The sequence below is a fragment of the Varroa destructor genome, unplaced genomic scaffold (assembly GCF_002443255.2).
Source record: "Varroa destructor unplaced genomic scaffold, Vdes_3.0 BEIS01000004.1, whole genome shotgun sequence".
Classification (NCBI taxonomy): Eukaryota; Metazoa; Arthropoda; class Arachnida; order Mesostigmata; family Varroidae; genus Varroa; species Varroa destructor.
Genome location: NW_019211457.1, coordinates 45,672,666 through 45,689,723, shown reverse-complemented (window position 1 = coordinate 45,689,723; position 17,058 = coordinate 45,672,666). Strand labels below are relative to the sequence as shown.

The 17,058-nt window shown below is 43.0% G+C and overlaps 2 protein-coding genes across 4 annotated transcripts; one reads left to right on the top strand and one right to left on the bottom strand.

The window, feature by feature from the left end:
- The first annotated feature begins 661 nt into the window (after positions 1 to 661).
- Positions 662 to 10,820, top strand: LOC111248761 (cytoplasmic aconitate hydratase-like). 3 transcript variants are annotated; one of them, XM_022801648.2, is made up of 9 exons: positions 662 to 2,010; positions 3,595 to 3,616; positions 4,690 to 4,855; positions 5,238 to 5,388; positions 5,635 to 7,306; positions 7,780 to 8,027; positions 8,256 to 8,473; positions 9,705 to 9,719; positions 9,889 to 10,820. In XM_022801648.2, exons 1-9 carry the CDS (start codon positions 2,004 to 2,006, stop codon positions 10,090 to 10,092), a joined length of 2,703 nt encoding a protein of 900 aa, XP_022657383.1. In that variant the 5' UTR covers positions 662 to 2,003; the 3' UTR covers positions 10,093 to 10,820. The 3 variants fall into 3 exon arrangements, with proteins under 3 accessions (XP_022657383.1, XP_022657382.1, XP_022657384.1); XM_022801647.2 differs by lacking the exon at positions 3,595 to 3,616 and having other exon boundaries at positions 671 to 2,010; XM_022801649.2 differs by lacking the exon at positions 3,595 to 3,616 and having other exon boundaries at positions 687 to 2,010; positions 9,705 to 10,035.
- A 1,543-nt stretch (positions 10,821 to 12,363) lies between these two features.
- LOC111248763 (putative histone H1.6) lies at positions 12,364 to 13,581 on the bottom strand. The gene has a single exon (XM_022801651.2). It carries the CDS (start codon positions 13,476 to 13,478, stop codon positions 12,870 to 12,872), a length of 609 nt encoding a protein of 202 aa, XP_022657386.1. The 5' UTR covers positions 13,479 to 13,581; the 3' UTR covers positions 12,364 to 12,869.
- Positions 13,582 to 17,058: the final 3,477 nt, after the last annotated feature.

Sequence of the window (17,058 nt, the reverse complement as noted above, 5' to 3'; positions counted from 1 at the left end):
GCCCGGTTTCACTAGCGGTGGACTCCTTAACGCAATACGTACGTGCCGCTACTCACTTTTGCTATCTAACTGTATCAGCCGTTGCGTCACGGTCGCCCTTTTTTCGTTGTTTATGGCCAGCTAATATCATTTACCATCTTCTTATTCCAGGTCATGTTTGTCGCCGAGGCTTAGCTAAGTCCCCTGGCTGTTGTAGTCGACACCACGCCAAGAACAACGGTTGCCGCAATGTCATATTCTCGCTAATTTCTTTCTTTGAGTAGTCTCCTGTGTGTCCATTGATTGCTTCCAAAGTCCGTCTAAATCTTTGTTTAATACATAGGTATAAACTGTTCGTATAACTGTTATGTTGCGAAATGGTAGCCTCTAAATAGGTCATTGTCTGCAAACTCTCATTTTTATCCGATCATCGTTACGGTTTTTCCGATAACTTTTTGTTGGCAGCGTTTGGCTTCTTTCTACCTACTCTACTTCTGGGATTTGTTAATCAAGTCGCGCGCTTATGCCGTATATACAATACGACGTAGAAGTAACTGAGCTCAATCTTTCGGCGTCTGCTGGCCTCTGCGAGTGCTAAATGAAGAAATTCTACCAGTGAACGTTCTATCACACTGTCCTCGCTCAATCTGGTTTTTCTCGGGATGTCGCTTCTGCATTTAGTCATGGAGCTCGACGAAGCTGACCAGCAGCGACGGCGGCCGCCAGGAGGGCATGTAGCTCACTCAGGCTCTTCCTATGGTCGTTCCGCGTAACCTCTCCTCATCATACGGTGCGCTAAAGGCTATCAAGCCATCTGTCACCGATCAGACGTCTGTATTATAATGTTTGGCTTCACTATTGGTATTGCTGTTGTTGCCATCGTACTATATCGTATGTCGCGTACAATCGCGTTGTTTCGTATCGAACAACCATCAGCAGTGTCGTCGTGCCCTCAGGCCCACGACGACACCAGCGTTGACCGTCGTTCGCAATACTCATTCGCCGCCCCTGCTCTGCTAGCGGCCGGGCGATGCAGCGGCTGACAAGGGAAGAGCGACTTGCCATGGTGGTCTAATGACATTGACCAAGCACTAGCAATAGATATCGCGCCGGTGTAGCCGGCGAGCAATTGAGGGAGCAGAAGTAAAAACATTGCCGGCGGTGAAAGAAGCAGCGTCAGTTATGTGCTAAGTGTAGCGACAAACCAACACCGACAGCCTTGCCACGTTGGTTCCAAACACAGCAGGGATAGAATCGATGGCTGCTGAAACGGCCGCTGAACGACAGCTTTGCCCGCAGTAGTCACAGCACATCAACTCATACGTCATTTGTGTGGCCACCTGGCGAGAAGTTCGGTGTTGCCACGGCGTTAACAGGGAGCCTGCTACTGGTTCGGGTGCTAGCTGGCGTACGTGCCGCCTGCGATCTGTCGCGTCCACTCATTGGAGAGAGCCACTAGCTGTCGTAACTCATAGCGGCAAAACAGAACTAAGTTATCGATCTCGTTGAGGGTGGTTAGCGGTTTGTTCGGGCCAAGCAGGCTGTCTTTAAACCTGTTTCCCTGTTCGTTTGTATGGTGGTAGCTCGACAAAAATTAAAAACAACTACAATCACAGGTACACGATAAAGCCTGAACGTGCGGCTGGGTACGTTCGATTTAGAGGACGCACAACAGCTAGCGGTGTGCCCCCTAGTGTAAAGGTGCTATTAGAGACTGGGCTAGAGGCTTGTCACCAACGGAGAGTAAGCCACTGTAGAATTCAGTACTTTGGATTTGTCTTGCAATTAAGGGTAAATAGGGTAGAAAATAAGGTGTTCACAACTGTTCGCTTCTTGCATAGGATAAGTGAACGCTGGTGTGAATTTTTCGCAGTCTGATCAGCCTATTGTAACGAACGTCAGTGAAGGCAAACCAAGAAGGATGTCGTCGATTGAGGATACCTTGAATCCGTTCGCGCATTGCCTATCCAACATTGAAATAAACGGAAAGCAGTATCAGTACTACAGTCTTCCGAAGCTCGGTGATGCCCGGTAGGTGCTAATTTGTGCTATATAAACCTGTTCCACATAAATGTACATGCGATAGGCTCTCTATGCAATTGTATTTATACGTGGTTTTACATTGACTACACAGTATCGTGGGTTGAAATCACTCCTTGTTTCCAATTTATCTTCAAGTTTTACGCCTTAGTAATTGTTCCTAATAATACCCGATACCTCGCACACACACTTACAGCGCAGTACAAAGCGCAATGCGCGGATCGGTGTCTTTCAACCGGATTGTATCCTAGGGCCATTCGTAGTGATAACGCCGTTAATTACAGTAATATTTAGTTTTTAGTTTAGTAATAGTAAATAGCAGAAAGATAATCCAGGAGGCCTGCCGAATAAGCTCAGCCAGTAGTCCCAGCCATGTCGAGTCGGATGAGATCTTCCATCACGTAATGGGGATGCCGGTCCTTTTTTATACTGCCAACTCAGCTGGTCCGACCTGCAGTATAAACAACTGCCGCTGTTCTGCACTGTCATGGTTTCGCTCGCAGAGGCGAAACAAAAAAATGACTTTGCTCAAGTAGAGGAGTGAAGTTACCGCTGGAATATTCCTTTTCGCTAGCCGTTAACTTAACAGATGACATAGAGTGTAGAAGAACTATACAGCTGTCGTTAGCCTTACTGAGTTTACTTACAAATGGAGCAATCAACAACACATGTATAATAATCATTAAATCGCTCGCCGGTTTACGGTATTTCGTGCTAAGTAAATACTACCATTTTCTGATCCCAAATCACTAGCTTCACGTCGGCATACAGTCTTAGGTTTCTGGATGCCGCGAAGTTGCATCCTCGTAGCCTGCGTGCGCCCTAAAAGCCCCCCTAGGATTAGTGGGGTCATCGATCGAAGCAAAAGGGGGCGGGCAGCTAACAAGAACAGTCGGCAAGTCGAAGTCAATTAGAGAACCAGTTCGACCAGCATATGGCCGTTTAACCAAACCAGTGCTCAGCTCGAATTTAGCTTGAACACACTAATAAAATAGACCACAAATTGATATCGAATCTGAAAGATACCGACAAACGAAATGGTCCACATACCCGGTATAATGCAATAGACCACGTAGATTTAGTGCCGTCGGCAATAGGAAATATATTGGCTTCACGATAACATTGTCATTAGCTTTGTTGTTTCGGTACAGCACGCGTTTGCCTGCTAAAGTTGGAGACACGAGTGGGCGAAACTGGGCACGGATATCCCTCATTTCGTACTGGGAAAGCCAGCGGTTTAAAGCAATGCTCGGCGTAGGCAGTACCGGACGTAGAGCTCGAAATATTTACTCAGCTCTATGATTATTTGTGTCATTCTATGGGATAATATGACGGCTGGACAAGCCGGATGCGTTGCTAAACGTAGATATATATATATATATATATATATATATATATACATAAGCAAATCATCTGTCGCTATTTTTCCTGGTATGTCTTCAAGACTCGAGCTTAAGACAGCGTTTCTATTATAAACGTAAATGTACCAGGGCGTAGGCTTTGCTTAATAATTAAGTGCCACGGATCTGAAATTGCTGACTAAATAAAATACATGTGTTTTTGTTTCTATTGCAGACAAGACCGTTCCGATCAAAAAGTGAGCTCACTCTTATCTGCATAGCTTGCTCTAGTTGGCTGTCGTTTTGCATGAACGAGACAAAATCAATTCGAATCAATCTCCTAGTCAGATTTAATTGTAGAAATAACCAGACGTACGAGTCCCATGAACGTATTCGAACCGCGACAAAGTGTACTTACTACTTGCTCAGGAAGATGTAACCCCCTCGACACATCGATGCCTTATTCATGGGTCGACTTAAGCTATCGAGGACCAGATTTAGATTCATGCATTGGCTGTTACCCACTAGCGAAATCTTCGGCTATGACCGACAATAATAGCGAAGTATTTGTGCGATTGACAACGACCAGTGATCGACTGAACTTTAGCGTGACCACCAGCTAATTAACTATTGTGTCTATAATGACACATCGCTACCGATTCTGACCTGCGAGATATACAGACAGAGAGTGAAGGCTAAACTTAGGTTCACTGAGACAACATAACGTAAAACAAAGGAACACGTATACAACACTTCAATCCACTCAAAAAAGCAAATCGCCGGTCAGGCTATTTTTGTCCTAAGTGCAATATCGACGGTCCATGTTGCCTATAGACTTGAAATAGAAATAGTTGTATTAATGCAATTACATGGCACTGCTGTAAAAATAATAAATTGTCGCCTACGTTAAGCAAGGACCTTTTATTTCTACGCTTGCAGACACGCCCAAAAGTTTAACAACCCTTTCTAACAAGACTATCGCTTTTCTACTGATTTGTTGTATAGCACTGAGAGAAGCTCACCATCATGCATTAAGGCATGTTCTTTTCTTGCTGCGACAATAGACTATTAGATAATACAAAAAACATAGGGAGTGAGCAAGTGGTCAGTCTTAACCTCCTACTCTTTAAGGGCCTCCATTGGGATGATAAAAAAACCTACCGCGATTTCACATGCACACCTCTAATTAGGTGTTATGCAAGGCAATATTTACGATACGTTCGTTAGTTTCATTTGTGACTAACTTAGTAATTAATTGACTCGCTGTTTGTAACTAAGGTAGCTGCTAGATAACGTTTGCTAACAATTTATGCTTTACCAATGTTTTTAGGTATACAAACTTACCATTTTCCGTACGTGTCCTACTTGAAAGTGCGGTTCGAAACTGCGACAACTTCCACGTGAAGGAGAGCGACGTCGAGGCCCTTCTTGACTGGAAATCCAGACAAGAAGATGGAGTCGAAATCGCTTTCAAACCAGCAAGAGTTTTACTTCAGGTATTTTATTGGATCCTTGTTGCTAGTCCAACAGAATGATGTTGACTTGTGAGCAAAATCTGAAGCAACCCATCTGCTTCTTCAAAAATATCTAAAGGCTAAATATTAAGTGTGATGAACCGCGGCATTTGGTGACTGATGCAGTCAATCAAATTGCGAGAGCTAGATAAACTGAGGGAAAATACAGGAGATTACCGCTTTTCATAACCAGAGTGACCAAGCGATTTTTTTAGAGCAGAGTGAATACTTGAATTGATAAGGCATGCGTTTATAATAATCTCAATTCACGATAATTCGTTTTTCGACGTTTACTTCATAATGAAAGACCTCAGTACCGAACCCCGAATTAACATAAACACTGTATGGTCTGTACGATGACAAGGATTTCACCGGTGTACCTGCCGTAGTCGATTTCGCGGCGATGCGTGACGCAGTCAAGCGTTTGGGCGGTGATCCTCAGATGATTAATCCAATGTGCCCGACCGATCTCGTTATCGACCACTCAGTGCAAGTCGATTTCTCTAACGCACCAGGTAAACATTATTATTATTGCTCCCCAGTGCTGAGTGGGAACGCCTATCATACTTATGTTTCTACAATTTGTAGAAGAAAATCTCGTGCTGCAAGAAAGAACGTCAAAATGGGAAAAGCGTACAAAGCTGAACACGACATTGTATTTTACTAATGTATAAACTAAAGTATTGTGCTGAAACTAAGAAGCGCTTTGATTGTTACTTTTATGCTGTCTTGTTTATTACTTTTCTACTTCGTCATAACAGAGTCTCTACAGAAAAACATGGACATGGAATTCGAGCGGAACGCCGAACGCTTCAGCTTTCTTAAGTGGGGTTCGAAGGCTCTCCACAACCTGCAAATCATTCCACCAGGTTCTGGTATCGTGCACCAGGTTAACCTTGAGTACCTCGCCCGTGTTGTGTTTGCTAGTGAGGCTGGAGTTCTCTATCCGGATTCGTTGGTTGGTGCTGATTCGCATACGACGATGGTAAACGGCTTAGGCGTTGTTGGTTGGGGGGTTGGTGGAATCGAAGCCGAAGCCGTTATGCTTGGTCAGGCCGTCTCTATGGTACTGCCTAAAGTAGTTGGATACAAGCTCATTGGTCAGCTCTCACCTCTGGCTACATCGACTGACCTCGTACTTACGATTACGAAACATCTGCGACAAATTGGCGTGGTGGGAAAATTTGTTGAGTTCTTTGGACCCGGAGTCTCGCAACTGTCATTGGCTGATCGCGCCACTGTTGCTAATATGTGTCCGGAATACGGTGCAACGGTAGGTTTCTTTCCGGTCGACGAAAAAACGATCGAATATCTTAAGCAAACAGGCCGAGATGGAGAAAGCGTTAGCCGAATTCAGGAGTACCTCCGCGCTCAAGACATGTTTCGTGATTATGTCAAGGGTCGGGACCCCATGTTTTCCCAGGTTGTCGAATTGGACCTCAGCACAGTAGTACCTTCGCTCAGTGGGCCGAAACGGCCCCAGGATCGTGTGGCAGTATCGGTTATGAAGCAGGACTTTGAGGAGTGCCTTTCAAACAAAGTCAGCTTTAAGGGATATGGAATCGCTTCAGACAAGATGAGGATTACTGTGTCTTTCGTTTATGAGGGGAAGGAGTACACGCTGAACCATGGATCTGTCGTACTCGCAGCCATTACTTCTTGTACGAACACATCCAACCCGTCGGTCATGCTCGGGGCGGGTCTTCTAGCAAAAAAGGCCGTAGAGAAGGGTCTAACTGTCAAGCCTTACATTAAAACGTCACTTTCGCCTGGATCTGGTGTTGTCACCTACTACCTGCGCGAATCCGGAGTAACTCCTTATCTAGAAAAGCTCGGCTTCAATATTGTTGGTTACGGCTGCATGACCTGTATCGGTAACTCTGGCCCGCTGCCCGAGACAGTCACCGAAGCGATTGAGAAAGGCGATTTGGTAGCTTGTGGCATACTTTCAGGTAATCGAAACTTTGAAGGGCGTGTACACCCGTTTACCCGGGCTAACTACCTGGCTTCACCGCTATTAGTTGTAGCGTATGCCCTGGCTGGTACCGTTAGTATTGATTTTGAAACGGATCCGATTGGTAAGAGCCTTGATGGCCAGAATGTTTACCTCCGGGACATTTGGCCCTCTCGAAGTGAAATCCATGACGTTGAACAGAAGTATGTCATTCCCACCATGTTCAATGAGGTATACGCCAAAATTCAGAACGGCTCTGCACAGTGGCAAGCATTGACAGCTTCTGAAGATCTACTCTATCCATGGGATGAACGATCGACTTATATTAAGCGGCCTCCATTTTTCGACGCAATGGCTAGCGATTTGGCGCCAATTCGCAGCATTGAGAATGCATATGTGCTCGCCAACCTCGGCGACTCCGTTACCACGGACCATATATCGCCGGCTGGATCCATCTCGCGCAATAGTCCAGCTGCCAGGTAACCACAACGAATTATCGATAAGTTTTAGTCGACTTATTACATTTCCATTTAAATAGATAAACAAACTCTTTGATGTAAACGGTTCTAACCAACTACAGCAAATAATTTTCATCTGTAAAAGCTTATTTTGTCTCTACTTTAAATTCTCTAAGTAATTCCTTATACGGGGTTAGGCAGAAAATACCTCGGACTCTTCAAGCGTTTTTAAAAAAGTAAAGCGCACATTTACGTAAAACTTGCTTTCAGCAAGAACACAATTGTGTAGTTCTTACGTAGTTCTTCACACAATTTCTAAACAGTTAATAAACTCTGGAGCTGCAATCCCTGTCGTTTCTGTGCTTCAATAAAACTCACCTAATGAACTTCGTTTTGATGTTGGGAATCGGTGCAAAATATAAAATTATCGATGATCCTTCCTTCGCATGACCTTTGTTCAATGAACGTGTCCAATCTTTCACTGCAAATTACAGGTACCTTGCAAGCAGAGGCCTCGCACCGCGTGAGTTCAACTCGTATGGTTCACGCCGCGGTAATGATGACGTCATGTCGCGTGGCACGTTCGCTAATATCCGCCTTGTCAATAAATTTGTTGCAAAACCAGGTCCTCGCACTGTGCACATCCCGTCGGGCGAAGAGCTTGATATCTTCGATGCCGCTTCACGTTACGCACAAAGCGGGGATCAGCTGATCATTCTGGCAGGCAAAGAATACGGATCTGGTAAGTTCAGCCCTAAATGTCAGGGAAGGATTATAATAGAGCCAGATGGTCGAAATCCTTGCCCTAACCGAGCCACCGGGCTAGCAAGCTCCTCTAGCAGAAATTATCAATATTTGTTTAGGTGTCTGACGTTTACAAGAAATAGCTATTTTGTTGTTTTTTTTTTTTTATGTGAAAATAGTTGCCCGTAGTCCTACATACTATGTATATTCTCCTTTGACTAAACAGGATCTTCACGAGATTGGGCCGCAAAGGGTCCATACCTATTAGGAGTTCGGGCGGTGATTGCGGAAAGTTACGAACGAATTCATAGGTCAAACCTAATCGGAATGGGCATCGTGCCGTTGCAGTTCCTTCAAGGACAGAACGCAGAAAGCCTGGCTCTTACTGGAAAAGAGCAGTTCTCGATTGATCTGACCCCGGAGGCGTTACACGCCCCAAGACAGGTGCGTAAAATGTTCATTGACATAAAAAAACGAGCTAACTGTTTACATAGAGAATCACCTGTAAGATGCTGGTGATTATTTTGCACTTACGTAATGTAGAAGCCCAGCAATGATTCCTACTCTTTATCCTATAACAACCTAATTTAAATGAAAATATATACATACATATCTCAGCTTATTTCTGTTAAGCGCTAAATGTTATTAACTAAGCCTAAAGATTATGAATTGCAATAAAGGTTGTATCCTTTTTAGATAATATACATTTTATAACGGATTTGAGTCGTAAAAGACTAACTGTTGGCGCATCTGTTCTTCCCAAACAGAATAGTCTCGTACGCCCCACAGGAAAAACATTGTCCAAGCCTTGCTCAACGAATCATATTATTCTGTAAATAATTTCGAACCAGTGGATCGAACTTTTATTATATGCTAAATTCCATAGTTGCAGTGTTTTTAACGGCCACAGTACGAAATTAAATAAGGTAACCGTTGTTGAGCTCCAAAATTTATCATGTAACATGCGCGAAGCACGAATACATATATATATATATAATCTACCTAATTTCCACCTTCTGAAAGTTAGTTGGCAAGGTCGTATAGTAAAATAGCTCGGTCTGAGGTCTTATTCGAGCGTGAGGTTTACCATCGGTAGCGGCAGTGTTCCTTGCCGAACACTGTGAGTGTTCGTTCGAAGAGATCTGAGCATACAACATTAGCTTGCTCTACCTGACAGATTCTGAGTCAGTTGAAGTTTTTCTATTCAGTAGAAAAAAATACCTACCAGACATCCACTATTATAGTTCTATTTTAAGGAAGCTAACCTTCACGTTATTGCTTTACTGGTACTATTTACATTCTGAGAAGCAATGTTTATTCATCGACCCAACCCCGCAGTTGACGGCACCATACGGCAAAATCTTACGTTTTTATAATCGATTATAGCCCATTATGAAAAGTGTCGTTTTACTTTTTGATCGAAGTTGGCGCGCACTTTTAGTGCCGTCAAGGTTTCGTTGTCACAAGAAACGTCGATGTTCTTGAGCTTAGCTTATATTTTCATTTTAATACGTAATGTCGTTGTTACAGTAATTTAAATATTAATTTCGTTTTTACGTTTTTTTTTAACATATTCTCTCTACAATAGTTCATCGGTGCCATGTGAACGATCAAACTGCATTGCAGCACTCCATATTTAAATAGCATAATGGTTGATTTTAACGTCCGTTTTCAGATTGTTCAGGTGAAGGTGAGTACGGGAATTTCGTTCGAGGCTACCCTTTGCTTCTTCACTGAGGTCGAGCTAGCTTATTTCAAGAACGGCGGTATTCTGCACTACGTACTCCGGCAGATGCTTGCAAAGTAAAGAAATCAAGCACAACAAACTAACACTACGTTTTTATTAACATTATCTTCAGCACCACCTAACGATGATCACGACAACAGCAGCAGCAGCAGCAGCAGTTAATATACATAACTGCTTAAAGCGTAAACAAACCTTGCTGGGGCAACGGAAATATACTGAAAAAAATTCCTTACAGATACAGCGATCTAACCCGTATACGATTGAGTTACTAAGCCTGAATAGTAGCGTTCCACGTTTGCCATTAGCTACAGGTTAGTTAAACTGCTTGTTTATTGGCAGTGTTTCGAACTAATCTCGAGATTTGGACCTCGGTGATTAGCTTCATGATCGGTAAACAAATTTCAACTCAGCAGCAAGAAAACAGAGGCCACATTAGATAGAAACCAGGATTTTATGCACTAGATATGAACTAAGTGTATGGTGAAAAGCCAACTTGCATTGCAAGGCTTAATTGCGGTTTCTCTTTATACATGAATCGCAAGTTGTCCTATGAAGGTGTTCTTGGTAAAACTGACGTTGTGATAATTTCAGCAACATGTGGGCATCGCCCGTCAATGAGACGAAGCGATGTTTGTGTACGTCTCCTGGAACGGGACCACATGCACATGTTAAAATATCTGCGTTATATTAATATGAAGCAGGCCAGTATTTTATAATGGAGTGTTGGAAGAAAGCGAAACCATCACACAGAGTGCTATAGACCGTTTAATTGCATGATAAGCTAATGGGTACACTTTGCTGGACGGTCAGCTGTACAACAACAATATAACCAAAATATGGGTGAATGGTAACACATTGCATTATTGGATAGTACTAGCACTATTGCAGACAGAACAGAGTCATGGTCAACAAGAAAAACGTAAAGAAAATCAAAAACAGCGAGGGCTGCAACGTGCCTTCGCGTTACAGTATGTTTTATGCATGACATACTGTCTCTTCACAAATGTTGAAACGTAATAAACGGACAATTTTGTATAACATTGAGGCGAGTTGTTTTTCTTCATATATATATATATATATGGTTTTTTTTTCATTTTCTAGCGGATGGGTCCGTCTTGTTTGCTGATTTTCAAAAACATCAGACACTATGCTGGTTTCGTGTGTGTGTGTGTGTGTGTGTGTGTGTGTGTATGATTTGATGATGTATGTACATATGTTTAGTCAGAGCGTTGATTTTGCTCTTTAAACCATTAAAAAAATATAGCTTTTACGTATAATGTATTAGTAGGAAAAACTAATTTGCTGCTATCCATACTTTTTCTTTTTTCTATTAATAGAAGCCAAAAAAAATTTTCCTGCAGATTCTTTATAAACAAACAACATCAAGATATCCAGCGTTCTTGTAGGATCTTCTTTCATGTGCTAGATTCAACTTACTAGCCTCAGTTAACACAGTATTGCAGCATATGGCGTGACATTTTCACCTGAAAATAGACGGCAAACTGTAGTTAAACACACTAACCTATATACATATATATAACATATATAAACCCATAAGTAAAAAATAAAAAGCGTGTATCCAATTTCTGTTAGCGCTAGATAGTTTACAATATTGCGCAATGCAGAAAAATTTTAATTCCCTGTATCAAGCGTTCTTAACCTTGTTTGTCTGCCAGCTTTTTCAATAGGCTTACTATGTAACAATGATATATTGCTGTATTTATAACTTACCGTCTTAGGTACTGAGTAGGCAAAGACGATTTCTGCAGTTTCAGATACACGTATGTGGTGTTGTTCCCAACAGTTTCTATGCTAGCAATTAGCTAGAACGTTTTATCTCAATGCGAATAATATACAACGCTAAACTCAATCCTTAGGACTCACTTACAGTTCCCTAGTAATCCCAATATGAAACCTTCACTCATTTGTCCCCATCGCTGTCGCACCTATACAGGCAAATAGGCCGCTGACGCTATTTTGTTGTTAGGCTCACCACAGTACATTTATGTGTATGTTCACGTTTGTATCTTCGTGCTCGACGAGCGTACCTGTTATGCTACGGTGCAATGGTTGCGTCCCTTTTTTGAATGATTTACTTTTCGCCGGCTAAGGGACGCCAGCCTGTTCGGGACTGGTGCGAACTACCAGCTTTGGCCTTTGGCTTGGCGTTAAGTAGACTGAGATGTAATAGTACGCGTACGACACGTTTCAACTTTATTGAGGGAGAACACGTGGTCCATCGGCAGCCTGAGCTTCACTGAAGTGTTGGCAAAGAGATGACCCGGGCCCGCCAAAACCCACTGCTTAAGACCATTAGAACCCTGATCATTAAATCCTATGTTAAGTGTTAACGTAGGACTAAGATAAATCACAGGTGAAGGAGTTTATTTTGTGTGTTGTCAGCAACTACCTAGTGGGTTATCGTCGCGAATTCTTACAATACGAAATGGTTGATTAACACAGCTCTTGCGAACCCTAATAAACTAGATTTAGACCTTAGCGATCGGAAAACAGTCAAGTTTGGTTTCCACTACGCTTCGTTGAAGAAGCTTTTATTTTCAGCTTGTGAAATAATGATAAATATATGTATTTTTTACTACGCTTCGTTGTAGAAGCTTTTATTTTCTGCCTGTGAGATACTTCGTTGGGGAAGCTTTTATTTTCTGCCTGTGAAATAATGATAAATATATGTATGTACAACATATTTACATTAAATAACTTCTCGGCGGCCACCAATAGCCAAATACAACTTCTATCAACATTGATGCATTTTACAATGGTTACTATGTGTTAACGTAGCATGGATTGTTGATTATCGGCAATTTTCGGTGACGTCTACACGAGGGGATGAACAGATGAATTTCCGTCGATGAAATAACCGTTAGACCAGTTGGGTTCTCTACACAAACGCCCATTACTGGTCCAAGCTGGTATCACCGTTAACAGCACCATGAATGCAAAATGATTCGTAGTGGTGATAATGAAAGTGGTTGTCTGCTTATTTAATACGTTCTAGGCCATTGACCGCTTCCTAGAGGCTCGCTTAAGAAGGCTGTCTGGTAGGCAGGCCAAGCCGAGAGGCAGTGAGTTCACCTACTTCTTGGCAGGGGCCTTCTTTGCGACGGACTTCTTTACTTTAGGAGTAACGGCTTTTTTCGCTGCAGGCTTCAAAGCTTTTTTAGGTGTTTTCGGCTTCTTGGCCATTTTCGGCTTCGAAGCCTTTTTCTCCGCCACAGCCTTTTTAGGCTTTAGTTTGCTTGGGGCCTTTGCCTTAACAGTCTTTGGCTTGACAGTCTTTTTCTCACCAGCGGGCTTTGCTGCCTGCGGCTTCTTCGCGACCTTCGGCTTTTTGACAACCTTAGGCTGGACAGGCTTTGTGACTTTCTGTGCCAGTCGGAACGATCCAGACGCACCGGTTCCCTTAACACGCTTCAGTAGTCCGGTTTCGACACCACGCTTCAGAGCAATCTTGAGGTGTGCCTGCGACACCTTATCATCGCAAGTCTTAAATGTGGCCTGGATGTACTTTTGAATAGCTTGGCGGGACGATCCTCCGCGGTCCTTAAGAGTTTCGACGGCTTTCTTGATCATGTCCTGATACGAAGGATGGGTTGAAACCTTCTTCGGAGCCTTAGGCTTAACGGCCTTGACTTTCTTCGGAGTAGCCGGAGCGGCAGCAGGCACAACAGCATCCATGGTCATTTTTTGTGTAGGTCGAACGACCGAGAACAACTACGCCAGGTTTTTCGCTCTCGCGTCCTCTCTGCTCAACTACTGGGAACCAACTGCCCGCCACAACGCAAAGTGCCTCTTATAAAGAAAACGAAGGCACCCGGGCGTGCTGGCGCTCTCCCCGAACAGCTGCGCGCCGCTAAAGCGGCCGTTTATGTTTCGTATTTGTGTTTCTTAACAGGCTAGCGGCCAATTTTATCTGGGAACGAGTTTGTGGATTTTTGTCACGAAGGTCGCATTCTGTAGACGAGAAATTCAACTACAGTTGAGTTAAATCTCAAAATTATCGACCCAATAGCTCTGTTGAAATTCTAGAAATTTGACGAATGACGTCGCATTCGAAAATCGACTGTATCTTACAAAACTGCTGTAAACTTCGTCCTGGTGCAAGAAACTTGTGTGAAACGTATGCAGATACATTCGGAAAGGATCACAGATTACAAATGGGTACAAATCGGACGTGAAATCTCTTTTTCAGCGGGCTATAATTCGAAAAAACTCAAGGCGGGAAGCACACTGCCGTGGTGGCAGCCATCTTGTCGGGAGGTGGCCCATTCAGTATATGAAACTTTGTATGCAAATTTTAACTAAACTACTGCATCGACTTCAATGGTTGTGCTATTATTTTGTTCACTGTTTTCTCGGCCATCCAAAATCCACGCTTGCAAAAAATTTTGCAGCCAATAAAGATACACATAGTCGAAATTTCAACTGGGTGGAATCAACCCGGGCCACAAACAGCTTGGCTTGACCCCATTGCTTACTTCAAATAACTAAAAAATATGCTTCATTTTAAGGGTTTTCCGGGACGCATTTGAAGCATTGTAACTTCGCAGAAAAAGGCGCAACTTTGAACCAAATCAGTGGCTGAAAATCGAAGAAAATTGAATCTAAACTTTGTCTACGGGATTTTTGCAGGAGCGGTGTGGCCATCCGTTCAGTCGAACTTGAGAAGCGGTTCCGCCTTGTTTTTTGCGAAGTGCCGTTAGTTTTTCGGTTATCCTTGTTTCCACTTTTATTTTACTGAATATTAGAGTTCTATGCATGTAGAAGTTAACGATAAAGTCGTTCTTTTTTTATACGTATATTGTTAAAAAACGCAACCTGCAAAATCGTGTTCTCGTGATACCCTTTAGTAGAGAAGGCAGGCCAGTTTAGCTTGTCGTGGTCGGCCAGTAATCACTTGACGGCCAGGCTTGCCTCAACCGAAAGACGTCTTTTTTTGAGAAGGTCCCAGTTGCAATATTTTGTTAGCTAATTGTTAGCCATGATAATAGTCTCATGCTGCTGAATGGAGACTGGATTCCGACCGTAGGTAGTTTGTGCCTTCTTTGAAATGCCCAACTCAATGAAACGGGCCTGAGAACATTGGCAAATCCTGCCACTGCGTCGCGCAGACTGTAGTTGTATAAGGATTGCGGCCGTTCTGTTAAATGGGCTCGATACGTCCGAGTAGCGCTTCGATAAATCATGTAGCTTGATGGTACTTATTGTAAGCGAGTTGACCGGATGTGGATATCATTTCATACGAGATATTTGTTTCAATTTTGAGTGTACGATCGCATCTGGTAAACTCTGTCAATTATGGAGCAAGGTCTGCTTGACCGTAGTGGAATTCTAGTGACCATTGTGCTATACATCATTTTCTATATTTCTAAGCGATAATATTCATTAATAATCGGTAAAATCATCAAAGTGCTTCATCTATTTTAATTGACGTGATGGCAGAGTTGGAACGGAACGGCCATGTTGATATGGGGATATTTTGCTTTTTATAGCTTAGCTTTCTTCTTACCTTGCTCAGCTTGGACAAATATTTAATTGTGTTGTATGATAGCAAATCTAATTGGTTCAACTCCCAAATGTTTAAAGCAAATGCATCAATCAAATATTATAGGGTGGGAATAGTAGTAAAAGAGATATCGACCCAGGTTTAAAATTAGTAGACGGTATCCGAGTATCAAGACGACTGGAGATGGCCGATTAAAGCCCCAAAACGCGACTGCGGCAAAAAAAATACAGAATTTTAGCTCGAAATTTGCCTTTTGTTAAGGACAAATGTTTTACATACGTAAATAAGTGCATAAGTTATTCGTGCGACTCATAGATAATTGATAGAAGAATATGTCTGCCGTTAGAATATATGCGAAGAAAACCGGAAACCGCTTGAGTTTGAAGCCGCATGGAAGGTTTTTGCTTGAGAGACGTCTAGCCTGCTACGATTTTGAATTCGAGCCATGGCTAGCCGTGGGAATGGTCCCTATTCTTCAACGACAGCTGGTAAAATTCAAACATTTAGGCAATTTAATTAACCATGACCTTGATTTAGGAATGCTGGATTGTTAACTAACTTGATGACGTGCCTGGCCAATCTGATCCCTCTATATTGTAACGCTACAAACTAAAATAAGGGTCCAGTCGGAATCCGTATAAGCTGACGTGCGTTTTCGGCCACTAGTTACGAGTGTCAAGTTAGACATTACTGCATGTAGTATAGCCACTCATACTGCTTTCTATTCTAGTAGGTCGTATAGCTTACATGTAGGGGCCATCTCTATGTGGTAACAATGATGTTGGACGAGTGGGATCAGGACCTTGTTTGCTTCTCCCATCCCGCTCTGATCTGCGATAACTTACCCCGTGGAAAATTAGGATTGACGAGTTAGTTAAGCAACGACAGAGCGTCATCAGAGAATCCGCTATGAACTATAAGTGATACGAGTCCCGTGCGTTCGAAACAGAATTACGCGAATTGGATATCATATGTTTATGTCTGTTTGGCTTGGGATGTATCTATCTGTTTATGATCCATTTTGTTGGACGTAAATGCTTATGCTAACGGCTGTACATACAGTTGAATTGCGTGGGTTTGATTTGCTATTTTAACTACAACTATGACGACTACTGGCGCGTATGCGATCAGAGTTTTCGTCTTTGCGGCAGCCATCAAGACAGTAAATACCCAAAGAGCCGTCTGCGTTTGTCGCCGTGCTGTCCGGTATCCGCTGTCCTTCGGCATTTGTTCGCTGATATGTAATTGTTTCGGCGCATACGCGTTAGTTAGTAGAGTGTCGATTTGGTAACTCAGCGTATCACCGCCGTGTTCTCTGCTAATAAAAGCTAAAGAAATCTGCGACCACCAATAATGGGCGAACTAACAAACAAGTCGTAACTAATTAACGTCCTAGATGCCCCCGGTAGCTAAGGAGGCTCCAGTCGAGCAATGGTAAAGTATGGCTCGAGGCTTTAGGAGTCGGCCTGTAATGGAAATTGTGTTTGCCTTTACGCTTGTCGCTGTTTTCAGCTATTCTGACCAGAGCAAAACCATTGGTTGTTGTCGCGGCGGTAACGGAAGACCCCATATTTCCATCGTGATGCGCTTGATTAGTTGAAATCAAACAGGTTTCACAAGCGCCGCAATAGTTGTCCGCATCGGTTGCGTTTATTGCAGAAATCAAGTAGCAGGCAGCGATTAGCGACGGCTATCTCTGTAGCAGCATTTGAGTAGCTTTCGCTCTTGCTGGTTGCCACGTTTGGTGACCGTGCAAAT